Source organism: Glossina fuscipes, unplaced genomic scaffold (assembly GCF_014805625.2).
Source record: "Glossina fuscipes isolate IAEA_lab_2018 unplaced genomic scaffold, Yale_Gfus_2 2, whole genome shotgun sequence".
In the NCBI taxonomy this organism is placed as follows: Eukaryota; Metazoa; Arthropoda; class Insecta; order Diptera; family Glossinidae; genus Glossina; species Glossina fuscipes.
In genome coordinates, this window is record NW_023998416.1 from 35,178,714 (window position 1) to 35,194,161 (window position 15,448).

The following is a 15,448-nucleotide window of genomic DNA, read 5'->3' on the forward strand; positions in this document are numbered from 1 at the left end:
ATCAGATAGGGATTTGAACATTGCAAACGGGCCTAGGGGTGAATACAAAAGTAACCCAATGTTTGAGTACAACAGAAATTAAAAGTGAAAAAGTCTGAAGGAGCGGATATCTAACTGTGAATGTGGTGCAATCCTTTATAAATAGATATCTCGATTGACAGCTTTTAGCCCATCCGTTGCATTGTCCTGGCTTTACAACGTCCAAGAGTCATTTATTTTGCTGTCTAAAGGCCTGTTTTAACGGAGTAAAACTGATTTCAATACTGGTCTCCGAAAATCATTTGGTTCACTTTTTCGCCCAGATATCATAGAAACCAGGCTGTCGATCAAAATGGCCCATAAAGAATTTAATACGACTTATTTAACATATGGGAAAATTGTGTTTGAATTTTGGTAAAAAAACGCCACCAACTTTTTCTGTTACCTATTAGTTAAAATAAATTTTACGGTCTTTCTAATTGTACGTAAGGACCTATGAGCGTAAAGTTTTCTCCCTAATCTGGAAGTAAGCAAAAACTCAGAAATAAGTTCCCTTTTATTATGTTGTACTAAGCAAGAGCACCCCGAATTTTACTTCGTTGCTATCCATTCATGTATATCATATGTGAAGGGTTCGACACATTACGCTACGTTACGTTACGTTACGTTAATTTCAAACTAACATATGTATCCGTCGTCCAGTAAGGACACAGAAATAAATGCCCTTCTAAAGGGAAAGTGTGATAGTATAAAGGACGCTTACTAGGAATAGACTTATTAAAATGCCAAGAAGAAGACGAGAGGTTTTCACCTATTGTTAAAATACACGATGGACGCCACACATAACAAAACCGTTTCAGTTTTTCAAAAAAAAAAAAAAACAAAAGAACTTTTGTTTTTGTATTTAATTTAGAAATTAGTTTTCCAAAGCATGTTGTTAACATTTTTCTTTCCACTTGTGTAGCTGAACGTAGAAGTAAAAAAAAAAAATTTTTTTTTTGTTGCTTTAATACGTTTGTACTTATTTTTATAGGCTTAACAAGCATTTTTAAGAAGCACTCATTTGATCGTTGTGCTATAAGCGTATACTTGTATATATATGGCGGACTATAAAATTTTGTTTTTTTTTTCAAATCTTTTGCTTTAAAAAACAGAAAATTGAACAAAACATACTTTACATAATTACACAGCATAAAGCGAACAATCGAAATAGGACTGAAAGATTGATTTCATTGTTATGTAATTAACGAAAAGAAGAAATGAAAAATCATAATTATAACATAATTTTTCACATTATTTCTAATTATTACTTACTTTACTTTATCGACATAATATTTGTATTAATTTCTTATCTTTTCTTTGTCTTTTATACCATGCACATATATATATATATATATGAATTATCTTTAACATTAACGCACACACCTACAATACATGAATATATATTCAAAATTTGTATTATCAGCTATCGAACCCACACTCATATAAAAAAGTATTTATCTACTTAAAGTTCCCGTACGATGAAATTAAAAATTATATTTATAAAACCTATAAATATTTTCATAATAAATTTTTCTTGTTTTTTGTAAAAAGAAAAAAAAAATTTATTTTTTAATTAATAAATATATATCGTAATTTTTGTTGTATACTAATATGTTAAGTTAAAAGTAAAACTTTAACTGATTGATTTATAGAAAAAAAAAATATTTCTTTACTGTACAAAATAAAGCAGCCCCAAGAAATTGAAGACGAACCAGAGCCACTAAGCATGGCTTGGCCAGATACTGCCCGTAAACGTCTTACCTATATACTAGTGGCTCCTTTGCTTATCCCGATGTGGTTAACATTGCCTGATACACGCACGCCTAAGGGCAAAAAACTATTTCCCGTTACCTTTATCGGCTCCATACTATGGATAGCTGCCTTTTCTTATTTAATGGTATGGTGGGCGAACGTCGCCGGCGATACAGCACGCATTCCACCAGAAGTAAGTTTCAATGCATAACACTTTTAAAAAAATTATTTTAAAATTTTTAAAACCGATATAGGTTATGGGCTTAACCTTCCTGGCGGCCGGCACCTCAATACCAGATTTGATTACATCTGTAATTGTAGCGCGTAAAGGTTTTGGTGATATGGCCGTCTCTAGTTCTGTGGGAAGTAACATATTTGATGTTACTGTCGGGTAAGTTTAAATTAATTGAATATATTTTCTTTATCTTATGGCCAATTAGCTCAGGCGATGTCCCCCTGTTTCCCGTATAAATACGGTGATGATCAGGCGGAAAGAAATAGGGAAAGAGAGACAGAGTACGGTCACAGCCATGCAGTTGAATGCCCGGTCGGAAGTGTTATGCCTTTACTGATCGAGCATTCACCGTAGCTATGGCTGAATACGTAACTATTTAAGAATCGGTCGGGCTTCGACAACTGGTTAGTGATTGAAGCTTCCAATTTTATCTTAAGCTGTTATCTGTTTTAGTGTTGACAACGGAAGCATTTTCCAAGTGCACCCATAACTAACTAAGTTCAGTTCTTTCGGATATAAGCAAATCCATTCTTCTTTTACATTTATAAAGGTAATTTTAAATGGATATGGATCCACCTATCTGTCCGCTATTCCGCGTTCAAGCTATTGGATAACATGCATGGGGATCTATTGACGAAATTAGGCCTATTCTGGGACACTATCTAGAGCGAATTGATTCAGCTCATTCTTGCTATACTTCTCCATATGCAATATCCTATTCTGAAAAAGTCGGGATGTGGGGACGACATTGGTCTATTTCTAGAAACCGCTCCCATAAAAAATTCCTCATTAAAAGTAAGCCCTTATATAATAACTTTTTTTAACCAATTAATAATGGATGTTAATGCCTATAGTGCAATAGGTAAGGGATTTTTAAGATATTGATTTTTATGTAATTGGAGGAAAACTTCTATTTTTGACGCCACCATATTAGTGACATCGCAAATGTTTCAAAGAATTGAATGTCGGTAGGCAGACGCCATGACGCCATGACGCCATGAAATTTGTAGCGTGCGCTAAAACTAAGGGTGATCGGCAATTGTTTCTTTTAGTAGGAAGATATCTCTTCATACGCTATCTATTCTTATTGAGAATTACGCGATATTATGCTCTTTTTCTCGCTCAAATAATGAAGAAATTTATTTGGTTTTTTTTCATTTGGAAATCCCTCTAAATGAACAGGAATACAGCAGAGCAACCAGTCTCACTGCGACGTTTAGGCATAAGCCTGTCTTTTGGAGAAAAAAATGTATTACTCACATGTTCCAAAGGGTTCAACCTATTTATTAAGACAAAAAAAAAGAAAAATTGATTTTCTAAAAATATTGCGATGGTTTACCCATTTGAGCGATCAACCGCTTTAACCGATTGCAGGATGAAACTTTGTTTCATTCACTTTTTGTTTTTGCATATAACATGCATGTATTATTTTGTATATATATATTTTTTGTATATAATATTATAATATATAAACGTACTTTCCGACTTTCATCTTAATGCGTTGTTATGAAAAAACATTAGTTTATCGCCTTATTTCCCATTTATTGCGTTTGTTAGTTGCGGTATGTTTTAAGAAAAGTTTTATTTATTTTAATCTTCTAACGACGACCTTCGGTTGTTGATAGCGTTCACTTTTGATAGAGAATTTTATGACAACAAAGTTTTGTGCCAAAAATATTTCCTTTTCTTGCCTTTAGACTTCCTTTACCGTTTTTTTAATGGCATTTCAAATGCATATAAATTTTGAAAGCCTTCATTCCTTCGCCCGACATAAAAAGTGTTTATAAAAGCTTTTCCTTAAACTAATTAAACTCGCTTACGAAATATTAATTTAAAAAAAAAAGCAAATGAAACTTTAAACTTATGAGTACATTCAGTAGACAAACGGTTTCGTTTTCATGTCACAAAAGTGCAGGACATTGTTTTATTGTTTCCATTTTCGAAAACCGTTGAGCGACGATGTTTTGGGAATTTTTGCTATTTTAACAAAGTGTTTACAGCAGTTTACAACTGTTTAAGACTGTTTAATGACATTTTATATACTTTCGATCCGGAATTTCGCTATTTTAACAAAGTGTTTACAGCAGTTTACAACTGTTTTTTGACAGTTGAATATACTTTTTGTAATTCTTCGTCTTGCTCACACAATTTAGGGTTGTCAAAGATTGCTAAGGCTTTGGGTAAACCCCTTTAACATTCTACAAATTTATTTCGCTGCAAGTAATTTGATACGCAAAATTAATGATTAAGTGTTCACCTGTTATAATCTTTAAGGCGATGACGACTTCGCTGAGGTGATGTTATTTCTAAAAATTCTCTGCGGATTAAAACAGGTACACGAAACCAAATATCAAAAGGTATATAAATATATGAGATAGTTTTCAAAAGGTTATTATTCTGCAAGTGTTCGATAACGAAAGTACGACAAGTTTGAAATTGAACGAATAAAGACGAGAAAATGTCAATTGCTTCCTGTGCGGATATTGAAGAATTCATGAAGGATCCTCTAATAACTTGGTTCGAATCGTGTCTACCAGCTACCGACAATTTACGCGAATATTCCTCTTTATTGGATGGACAACTTCTACATAATGTCTGGTTACAAATTGATCCGCATCCACCTGCACATCCATTGGACATCAGTAAAACTGTAGTTTCATCTTTGGCAGTGGCAAGAGCTAAGAACTTCATGTGCATTGTAAACAATATCAAGCAATTGTACGAAGTTTGTTGGGGCAAAACCATACTACTGCTACCAGATTGCCTTACGCTCGCTTTTCAACCCGAAACTAAAGAAGGCGTAAAACAAATGACGCTTCTATTATCATTGCAATTAGGAGCCGCAGTTCAATGCCTTCATAAACAACTATTCATAGAACGCATTAAACAGTTCGAGATTGGAACGCAACACGGATTAATGGAAATTATAAAATCAATAACGGATAAGTACACTGCAGCACTTGACGAGGACGGCTTAGATCCTTTAACCATGTTGTACATTATTAAGCAACTAACCACAGACCGCGATAATTTCTATCGAAATTGTTCGTCTATTATGGAAACTAGCCAGGCGACTCAAGGCTTGCTTGCCGCGGATGCGGAGTTCAATGCCATTTCATATGTTGAGTTTGCGAACTTGAAATTAAAATTGCAACAACTGCAAAATGAATTAGAAGCAAAGTCGGAAAATCTCTTTGTAGCACAAGAACAATTAAAGCATAAGGACGAGTTTTACGAAAAACTGCGTTCGGAAAATCAAGAATTGTATTGCGAAGCGAAACGTGCTCTTATTTATCGCGACGAATTGGACGTCTTTAGAGAACGTGCGGAAAGAGCAAGTTATCTGGAAATTGAAACCCAAAAATTGAGAAAGAAGCTGGACGATCTAAGCCACTATAAACGACGCGTGGATGAACTGCTAGAGGAGAAGCGAACGATTTTAGAATCGAACGATTTATTGGAGAAACAACTTGAAGAATGCCGACAAAAATCTAAGCGCATCATGGCTCTGGAATCCGAACTTTTGAAATATAAAGAAAAACTCGAATACGTGATATTAGAAAGAGAGGCAACCCATTCGAAAATGGCAGAATTAATTAAGGAAAACGCTCAACTGCATTTACTGAGTAAGCCTTTCAACAGCACAACATCCTTAAATAATTCGTTTCTAATGGAAGAGAATGATGCGCTAGATACCAGTTTATTAGAAGAAATGAGAAACAATGGTAAGAGTGAAAATAAGAAACTTGATGGTAAACAAAAAGAGTTTAACGAGCTATTTAAAGAGCGAATCAAAAAAAAACAAATGCATTCAAAACAAGTTCAAAATACAACTCAGTGTTACGTCAAAGAAACTTCGCAACCGGCACGATTGACTAAGCCGTCTATGGAAGGGAATAATAATGTGCAAAATTTTTTAAGCCAACGTCGGGAGGACACAAACCGATCACAATTAGTAATTAGTAGCTTGCAACGCCGCATGGATGTGCAAATCGAAGGTGACGTTAAAAAACAGATTTCTGGTTATGAAAATGTAAACAAAGTGTTTCCAAAAAAGTTCTACAACTTGGAGAAAAACCTCGATAATGGAAATGGGACCATTGAAGCGTTAGGCTCAACGTGTCATCTAACAAATATTCTGGATTCAGTTGACGAGCAGCAAGTCACTTCTAGGAAAACAAACGATCGAGAGAGAGGAAGCTCAACCGTAGTATCGAAAAAGCCTAGCAATATAATCGTATGCGCACAAGAAAATGTTGAATCGATTAGTTTGCGAGAAACTGGCAACCAACCATGCGCATTGAATGCGGGTATGGAGTTTTTCACACAAAAGCAACTGGTAGTAATAGTAAAGAGGTTGCAAGAACAAAACGCTCAGCTGCAAAATAAATGTAAGATTTTATCGGAAGATGCAACGGACACCTTCAAGAAATATCAACAATTGCTTACATTATCGCTAGAAAAAAGCAAACATTTTCACGAAGAAGAAAAAACTTACGCCGAACATGTTCTCAATATAAATCGCGAAAAGAAGGATCTGCAACAGATAGTCAAACAACCTGGTAGGCAATCGACGGTCATCAATTTAGTTAGACGGGTGAAACTAGCAGGCACTAATCTAATCAGCAAAGTAAGTGAGATTCCAACTCGTGTTAAACGGGTCGATCTCGATAAGGAAGAAACTGGAGAAACCAAAGTGAAGTCGCTTTCTTCTTCGAGCCCCCAGAACGTTAATAAATTTAGTTTCAATAACTCACTGCCATGGGAGACGCTACGCAATGGATCCTTTCGAAATTTTCAAGACGATATAATTTATTAGAGAAAATGTAGAAATTAAGCAAAATCAGGCAACACAACACGCACACACGCATGTGTCGACTCTTGATATAAAGCAATCAAGGGTAACTCGTCTTATGAACTGTTGCTAGTGTAAGGAGTAAAATAACAATAAATGAATAAATATATATTCAGCTTTTCATGGAAAACTGGCCTTTTTATTTGAAAGTGAATCTTGTTTCGCAGTATGCAATGTCGGCAAGTCAAATAACCTCTTGTAATGAAAGTGCGCTAAGATAGTTAGTTAGCGGTGGAAGTCGATCAGGTGTAAGACCTATGCAATGAAATTGCTTCGAAAACTCAATCTCACATGCACGAATAGAATGCAATAGAATACGATACGATACCATACGAATTATAAGACTGGACTCGTACTTATTCCACAAAAGATTCAGCAATTCGCTTATTCGTATCGTTCAACGAAACCCGCATATTATTATTAGCGCATGTAAAGTTATCCTAATCCGTCCGCCACTAGATCCTCCTAGGAAAACCGTCCCCAGAATCCAAAGGTTGCTCATAATTATATAACCTCAACTGGAATAAATTAGATGATATTTGAATAGACTGATAAAATTTATTTTAAACTGACACGCACACCTACGCACATTCATGGGGTTAGATAGTTTTAATATCCGTCCAATTATATCATATATGTGCACCTCATAACGATAATTTGCTTTATGTGTCCTTTGAATAAAAATTGTAAATTGTTTAAATACATCTGTCACACGTGGCAGAACCACGTTTTGCGTTCCGCGATTCTGAACAAATTGTAGATGCCGAAATCATCTAAGCAAGTAACGATGGTATTATTTTTTGTCTTGGCCGACTATAAAGTTTCAACTTCTCTTTAAGGAACTCCATAGATAATAAAGAGAAAAACAGTTGATTTGATTATAATCCACCGCCTTTTTCTTTTTGAGAGTGGTTTTGGTATTCGTACGTCCAAGTAATCTACATATACTTTTCTTATATAGAATTGAGGAATTATTTTGAAATTTTTTTAGGTAACTTAGGTTACGTTTTTTTTAGATCTTCTAATAAATTCAAATATCAAGTGTAGTTGGCGACTTACTGCAAACTTCGAATTTGCGGGATAGTCTATGGTTCCGCCTGTTAGGGTCAACTTCTAAGTTACAGTTAAAATACTGACCATTAAAACGCCGAAGAATTAGAAATAAATGGCGTGATATTATACATAATATGAAATTATTCGCAGCTTTGGAGATATTAGGGTAATGCGGTCCAATGGTCGAATGGTATGTTTATAGATCAATTGTATGTTAATGTGGCGCCTACGCATTCTTGGTACTCAGTAACAAGTAAGAAAGTTATATTCGACGTAGGCCGAGTCTCGCATACCCATCACTATGCTTTTCGCATTCTACTCTCCAAGTTCTCTTATTTGATGCCTATGTCGTTGGTGTTATTAAGAACAAAATTATTTGCGGTGTCTACCATATTTACTTTAAAATTAACCCATTTTTAGGCGGGTAACACAACTTCATCTGAGGAATGTGCAAAATCGTTTTAAATATTCTGTCTTGTTTGGCTTATGATAAATAAATGTTTCTACCAAACTTGAAGTCAATTTCTCCCTTTTTCGATCACTGCAAACACCTCACAGACAAACAGATGGACAGACATGCCCATATCCACTCGAATTTCACGCTGATCAAGGGTCTGTGCCATTTCCTTTTAGGTGTTACATGCATTATGAAAAAAAAAAACAAAATGGGTAAGATGAGGGTATAAAAATATAAATTTTTATTGAAACAATGTAATGTAACATGTAACTTGTAGCCGTACCAATAATGTGGTTAAAGTTCTAGCATTCTGCGGATTTACCCAAAATTTCTTAAGAACTGTTGTCCATGATTTTTTGGTAATTTTTAAGCTTAACAGGCATTATCGCATAATTCCTTTTCCGGAATTCTATATAGTCTAATCTTGTCATATTCTAAGCGGTAGAAGCGGGAACCCTCACCATCATTTTAAAGGTCAAAGATATGCATAGCTTGTCATAAATCAATAACTTATTATACGTTCAACGCCACAATTTATAATCATTTGCTTTTTTATTCTTGACGTCATGCTCTCGATATTCTTTCCTATCCTTTCTCGTTAGCATGATTGGTTTACGCAATCGATTATATATCGATTTATAATACAATATATGTTCTCTCAATATTAGGTATCGAAGATGTTCACAGGCATAAGCAAGCATGCGTGCTCGAGCTTTTAGAGACTTACTTACCCAAAAGTTCTTTACCATAGTGAGCATTTCTTTCTTTCTATTTTTCTTTTGATCTATTAATGATGTAAAATTGATGTGAATCTAGCATTAATTATAAACCATTAGTTTTAGAAAAACGACAATCGGGAAGCTTGATCAATTGACTGCTGATTCGTGTATATCATGCAGCGTTTTTCTCTCCTTATTGGGAATCGTAACCATATTCCCTTATTCCCCAAAGTTTGTTTATAAATTGAAAATAAACCGAGACGCGACCAAATGATTTGCTTATAAATTGAAAATATTTAAGGTATAGACTGATGTAACAGAATGAAATCCAAAGGTACCAAGTTATTGTGCACATTAGACACTTCTCCTTGTGCTTTAATTTACCCAACGTAACTGTAATAAAACACGTATTCATGATGGGCAGTAAGACCACATCAAATATGTAAAAAGTTTGGGAAATTTCAGTTTAATTTTTTCTTATTTTCAAATTAATTTTTTTTTGTTTATTTGGTTGAGTAAAATAAACTTCGCAAAATTTTAGTGCCAAAGCGTACTCGATCGTTGCCATTTGCATTTTTAGATTTTTACTGCATCTATTTTAATATTTAAATAACATTAAAGTATTGTGCGCAGAGCCATCGATGCTTGGTCAAATACTTAATTGAAATATTAAAACTTATTTTTTTGAATTCATAACTTGAAGTCGGATAAAAATATGGTAAAACGAATTTTTCATTTTATTAAATGCTAGAAAGTTTTCCTTATTTATTTATTTTTTTTTTTTTCTAGCGAAGTAGGCCTAGACAAAGTCGACCTTTACTGCCTGTACTGTTCTTATTAATAAGAGGGAGAGAGAGAGAGAGAGAGAGAGAGCGAGAGAGAGAGGGAGAAAATTTCTTTATAGAATAGTATAATAACCTTGCTTAACATTTCCTTTAAGCCTACGGGCCGTATAATGTTGTGTTCTTTGATAAAAGAAGCAAATAAAAAATAGTCACATACGAGAGGCTTAAATTTCAAATATACTTGAATGGAAGGTTGTTATTAGACGAGAGAAGAAAATAAAAATAAATAAAAGAATAAAAAAATGACTATAATAACAATATATATAATATATATATATATTTATATATATATAAAGAGGAAATGGTGTGGGCGGTAATTAGTTTCATCGTGGTTTGTTTCGCATTGACGTAGTCGTCAGCATAAATGCATTGTTTTAATAACACAATCTTCGCAACACGTTGCAAAGATATTCAATTTTCAATACGGATAAGATTTATGATAAAAAAAATTCATTTTATTAATATGAAGAAACTGCCTTTTATGTTAATTTTTACAATCTTACAAATAATCGTCATTTTTTATGATAAACTAACTGTCGCCGATCTTTAAAGTTACTTTAAAATCAAACTTAATATATAACATTTTCGTTTTTCTGCCCTTAGCAAACTACTTAAAAGGGAAAAGTCTAATATTTACAGTGATGCAGTAACAAGTAGTACACAAGAGTCTTTGGTGATTGCAGACTTTTTAATATTGCTTTCAAAAAGCAAACATATAAGATCAAAAAGTGTATAAACGCAAGTAAGAACATTATAGTCGAGCAAGATCGACCATTAAATATCCTACACCATATTGTCTGACACAACTCTTATATTTGGATGAAATTACTATTTTGATATAATTTCCATCGTGAAGCATTAAAAGCAAAAATATTTCGTTTCGTATTATGAACTTCACTTTTCATTATAAGAGAGGGAAATTGTGAAAGTTACAATTTTTTTCCATAGCGTTCGTCCTTGGCACAAGCGACTGTATCAAATTTCATCAATATATCTCAAAAATTGCGACGTGTAGCTTGAAAACAAATTTATATGGACAGACATCAAACATACAGACAGGCTTAGATCAATTCAGATAACGTCTCTGAATCGATCGGTATAATAAAAGGTGAATCCATCTTAAGCCGTTCTGCGTGTTACATACAACCGCTGTAAGTTAACATAGCCTGTGCCACGAGTGGTGTAGGGTATAAAAAGGCGAATAAATAAATAACGCAAATGCAAACACTGTAGTGGCATATGGTGCGCGCCCTTAAACTACCCTTCACAACTTTGCTTCGTACAGTTATTCATATAAAGATCTTTCAAAATAATCTGTTACAGGGAATGTAGTCGGAAAGGTGATCCGATTCAAATCTTTTTCAATAGCGTTTGTGCTTGGTCCGAAACATGTCCATACACGAAATTTCATCAAAATATCTCACAAATTTCGATTTGTAAGCTGAACAAAAAAACCAAGACAGACAGACGGACAGAAAAGCTTACATCGATCCGGTAGGTGATTCTGAATCGATCGCTATAATAAAAGATGGATCCAACACAAGTCCGTCTGGGTAGTGCATACGTCCGCAAAACCTTAATATACTCTCGTATCATACGTCAAGGTATAACAACCTAAGCAAGTCAATAAGGGAAAACATACTGTTAATGGTGTAAAAGCGAAGCAAACGCATCTAAACTACGTATTTACTTGATTTTCTGTTTTGTGTCGTGCGTGAAGCGAAACGCGAAAAGTAGTCATTGCTTTCAACGCTTGGGATTGTACCACAAATAAAGCAATGTGACGTACACAATAACATTCCAAGTTCACAAAAAAAGCACGGAACGGAAGATATTTGGAACCACATAAAATTGTTCAATTGCACAGATGACTTCAAATCGACTTCAAATTCAGCAAAAAGTTTGAAAGTTTTTGTAGCAAGATTTGGTCAAACTGGTTAGAGCAGAAGCGCGCAGTGGAACGTAAACTGAACGCAATGTATTTTTTTAAGGAAATTATTAAAGTTTGAGGAGTGAAAATTCCCACATTTACTTTGCGAAACACTCCACTCTTTAGGTTCAATCGGCCATACTCACACAAAGTTACAAGTATTTATATTTTATTTTTTGCCCCTTTTTGAGGTTTTATGTTTATTTATCGTAAGGCAAATAAGACAGAATATTTAAAACTGTTTTGTACGCTCCTCAAATGGAGATATATTACCTGCCCAAAAATAAGTTGATTTTAAAATGACTATGATAGACACGGCAAATAATTTATTCTTAAGAATACCAGCGACATGAGTATTAAATAAAAGAACTTGAAGAGTAGAATGCGAAAGCGTATATAATTTCCTTGCTTGTATTCTTTTTTTTACAAAGGTGAAAAATATATTTTATTTTTACCTCCGCGTTAAAATTTGATTGATATATATACGTTAAGATGAAATTTCTATGCCTTTATATCGTATTCTGTGTCTTTATATCGTATTTTATTTGTTTCCAGTTTACCCATACCATGGCTTCTTTACGGTATCTTTTATGGCGCCCCTGTTGAAGTGAATTCGGTGGGCATGGTCTGTTCTATAACGATATTGTTTATGATGTTAATATTTGTCGTGATGTCAATTGCCTGCTTCCATTGGCGCATGAACAAAGGCTTAGGTTTTACGATGTTTTTGTTATATTTCGTTTTTGTTGCCGTCTCGTTAATGTTTGAATACGATGTAATAACATGTCCAGTGTAAAATGTTATGTTTAAAAGAAAAAAAAAAAAGCGAAACAAAACAAAAAAAAAATCTTCAAAGAAACTTTATATGTTAAAAAAATATGTTAATAATTTTAAGTAAATTTAAGATGGAAAGTAGAAAAAGGAAGCAAACATACAAAGAACGAAAGAAAATGTACTTTAGCAACAAAATTTTAGATAAAGCGATAACACGATTAAAAGAAATCCAAAAACGTTGCAAATAAAAAAAATCAGAAAATAAAAAATTAAAAATTTAACAAAGCGTTATTTGCAGCGCCAACGTGCTCACCAGTCGAATTCGTTTACTGTAAGCTTTCAAAACGATTTTAAGTTTCTCTTTAGTTATCTCTTATACTTCAAAGGAAAAAATTATAAAACCTTATGTTAGATGTGGGCATGCACGCAGGTGTAAAGTGATCAATAGTTTTTTTCTTCTTTGCTTGTGTTCAAATGTTTGGAATTAATTCTCGGTTGGCATGTGATAGATACTTTGGGGTTTCTGCTATACGAACGCTTAGAGAGTATTCTTTCCAAAACGGAATAAGCAGTCCTTCAACAATTAAAAAGAAAATCTGTTAGTTACTCATTCTTTATGAAGAATACCCCAAAACATCTCTCGATATCAAAAAATCATACTAACACGACAGAGATCTGAGGAATTGGAAGTAACCACTATTTCCTATTGACTTGTCACTATTTATGAAATGTGATTTTTATAAAATCATTTGTATGAAAGGCAACGACCACATTGTCCAAAACATTCCATGCCAACAACCTCGAAGTTCGCGTGCTTCCAAAATCGCTTGAAAACTCTTTGAAGCGAACGAAAAATTGCAGTTAAGTTATATACTCGTTATAACACCATAATAGCCGGATTAAAGATTCGAGCTTCTCCAGATCGCTTTACATTAAAATATAACGGAATCCAAAGAAACACTTACTTACTTATCAATACTTTCGTGCGCACGCAGGTTGACAGAAATGTACATATATGAAAATCTTCCATGTGCATGGTGAAGTTTGTATTAAATTTTTTCAAAAAAAACTTTTTACAATAAACGTGAAAACAAGTAAGATAATTGTATGCGACGCAAAACGAATCATCCATTTATCATTGCGTCTGCTTTTTCACCGATTTGATTCATTTTCAATAACGACGTGCGTGCACAAATGTGGAATGTTTCCAATAATTTTATTGCCAGACAGACGGACAAAGACGGCCACATTGATTTAGAGTTTCACGCTGCTACATTGGGGATGAAAACGAAACGCTTATACCCGTCATCCTTCAGTAGCGGGAATAATAAATTTTTTTATCAAATTGCAAATTTACGACATTTTCTTAAAAAATTCATTCTCGAGAGTTGCATTACTAACTAATACTAACTACAATCAATTCTACCCGGACGATTGATTACTCATTTAAATCTCAAGTGAACATCGAATGTACTTTTAATTTGTAAAGAAAAAAAAAACAAGACTTCATAAAGTGCTTTTTGTAAGGATTTTTCCGTTAGTAGTTAGCTCTCTCTTTAGCATTTTTAAATCTATTCTGTCTAACAATAGTAATAATTTTATTTATTTCACCTTAAGGGTATATAATAACAATAGTAATAACATTTTTAATATGAAATATTATTTCAAACATGAAAATTGTTATTTAACTTTATATATATATATATATATATTTTTATAAGCGAAACTACTTCTCACTCTTAAAGCTTTTTCAATTTGTTACTTAAAACTTTTACTTCAAATATTTATAAATGATTATATATTTAAAACATGATAAAAAAAAGCAAAAAAAAACATAAAAATAAGAAAAAACAAAGAAGAAAACTCAAAGAAAATAAATGTGTTTGCGCTCTCTTTTTCACTTTCCAAAGAATATCTTATAGATCGTTTGAAGCCTTAATTAAACCTTCAATTCAAGACGAAAGCAAACATTTTCTCTATACTCTACGAATAACTCCAAAAATGAAGCTTTACTTATATACCTTTAACGAAAATTCTTCTCCAAAGACCTATATAGAAAGTAAATTAAAACTAAAAACTAAATTCTTTAGAAAAATGTTTTTAAAAATTTAAAATTAAACAGCAATAATGAAATAAGAAACAAGAAACAAGAAACTCAAATTGAAAGTAAGAGATTTTTGAGAAATTGTGAAAGTTTGTACAAAAAAGACATTATTACTGCAAATGATCATATTCTGAATATAAACAGAGGAAATAGTTATATAATAATAATAATAATAATAACAACAACAACAACTAGGCATTTAAAATAATTTTAATAACATTAAAACTGAATAATAAAATTATATATGTATTATAGAATATGAGAGCAATAATTTATATATATCTATATATAAATATATAAATATATAAATATATAAATGTATATATATATATATATATATATATATATGTGTGCGTGTGCGTGTGCGTGTGTGTGTGTGTGTGTGAGTATGTGTGAAAAAGAAAGTCCTACAAATGTACGAGTCAAATCAATAAAAATAATAAAATTGAATTATGGTAATAAAAAAATTATATAATTAGAAAAGTACTATACTCTCTGTCTCACCATTACTATCGACAAAATTACAGAAACAAATATATATATGCACACACCCACACACGCATATATATAGATATATATATATATATTTCCACATCCCTCTCCTAAATAATCAAAAGAAATGAAGAAAGAGAAAATAAATTAAATCTTTATACTAAGAGATGACTTTTGAAATTATTAATGCATAACTGAAATTAAATAAATT

At 32.9% G+C, this 15,448-nt stretch overlaps 1 protein-coding gene across 14 annotated transcripts in view; it reads left to right on the plus strand.

Moving 5' to 3' along the window:
- Positions 1 to 14,206, plus strand: part of LOC119633762 (sodium/potassium/calcium exchanger Nckx30C) — a 96,654-nt gene extending 82,448 nt beyond the window's left edge. For 8 of the 14 annotated variants that reach the window (XM_038027495.1, XM_038027482.1, XM_038027492.1 and 5 more), the window contains 3 exons: positions 1,709 to 1,966; positions 2,028 to 2,164; positions 12,423 to 14,206. In XM_038027495.1, coding sequence (XP_037883423.1) covers positions 1,709 to 1,966; positions 2,028 to 2,164; positions 12,423 to 12,663 — 636 coding nt within the window. In that variant the 3' untranslated portion in view covers positions 12,664 to 14,206. The remainder of the gene's footprint in view (positions 1 to 1,708; positions 1,967 to 2,027; positions 2,165 to 12,422) is intronic. The other 6 variants (XM_038027486.1, XM_038027493.1, XM_038027490.1 and 3 more) reach the window with 1 other exon arrangement.
- Positions 14,207 to 15,448: the final 1,242 nt, after the last annotated feature.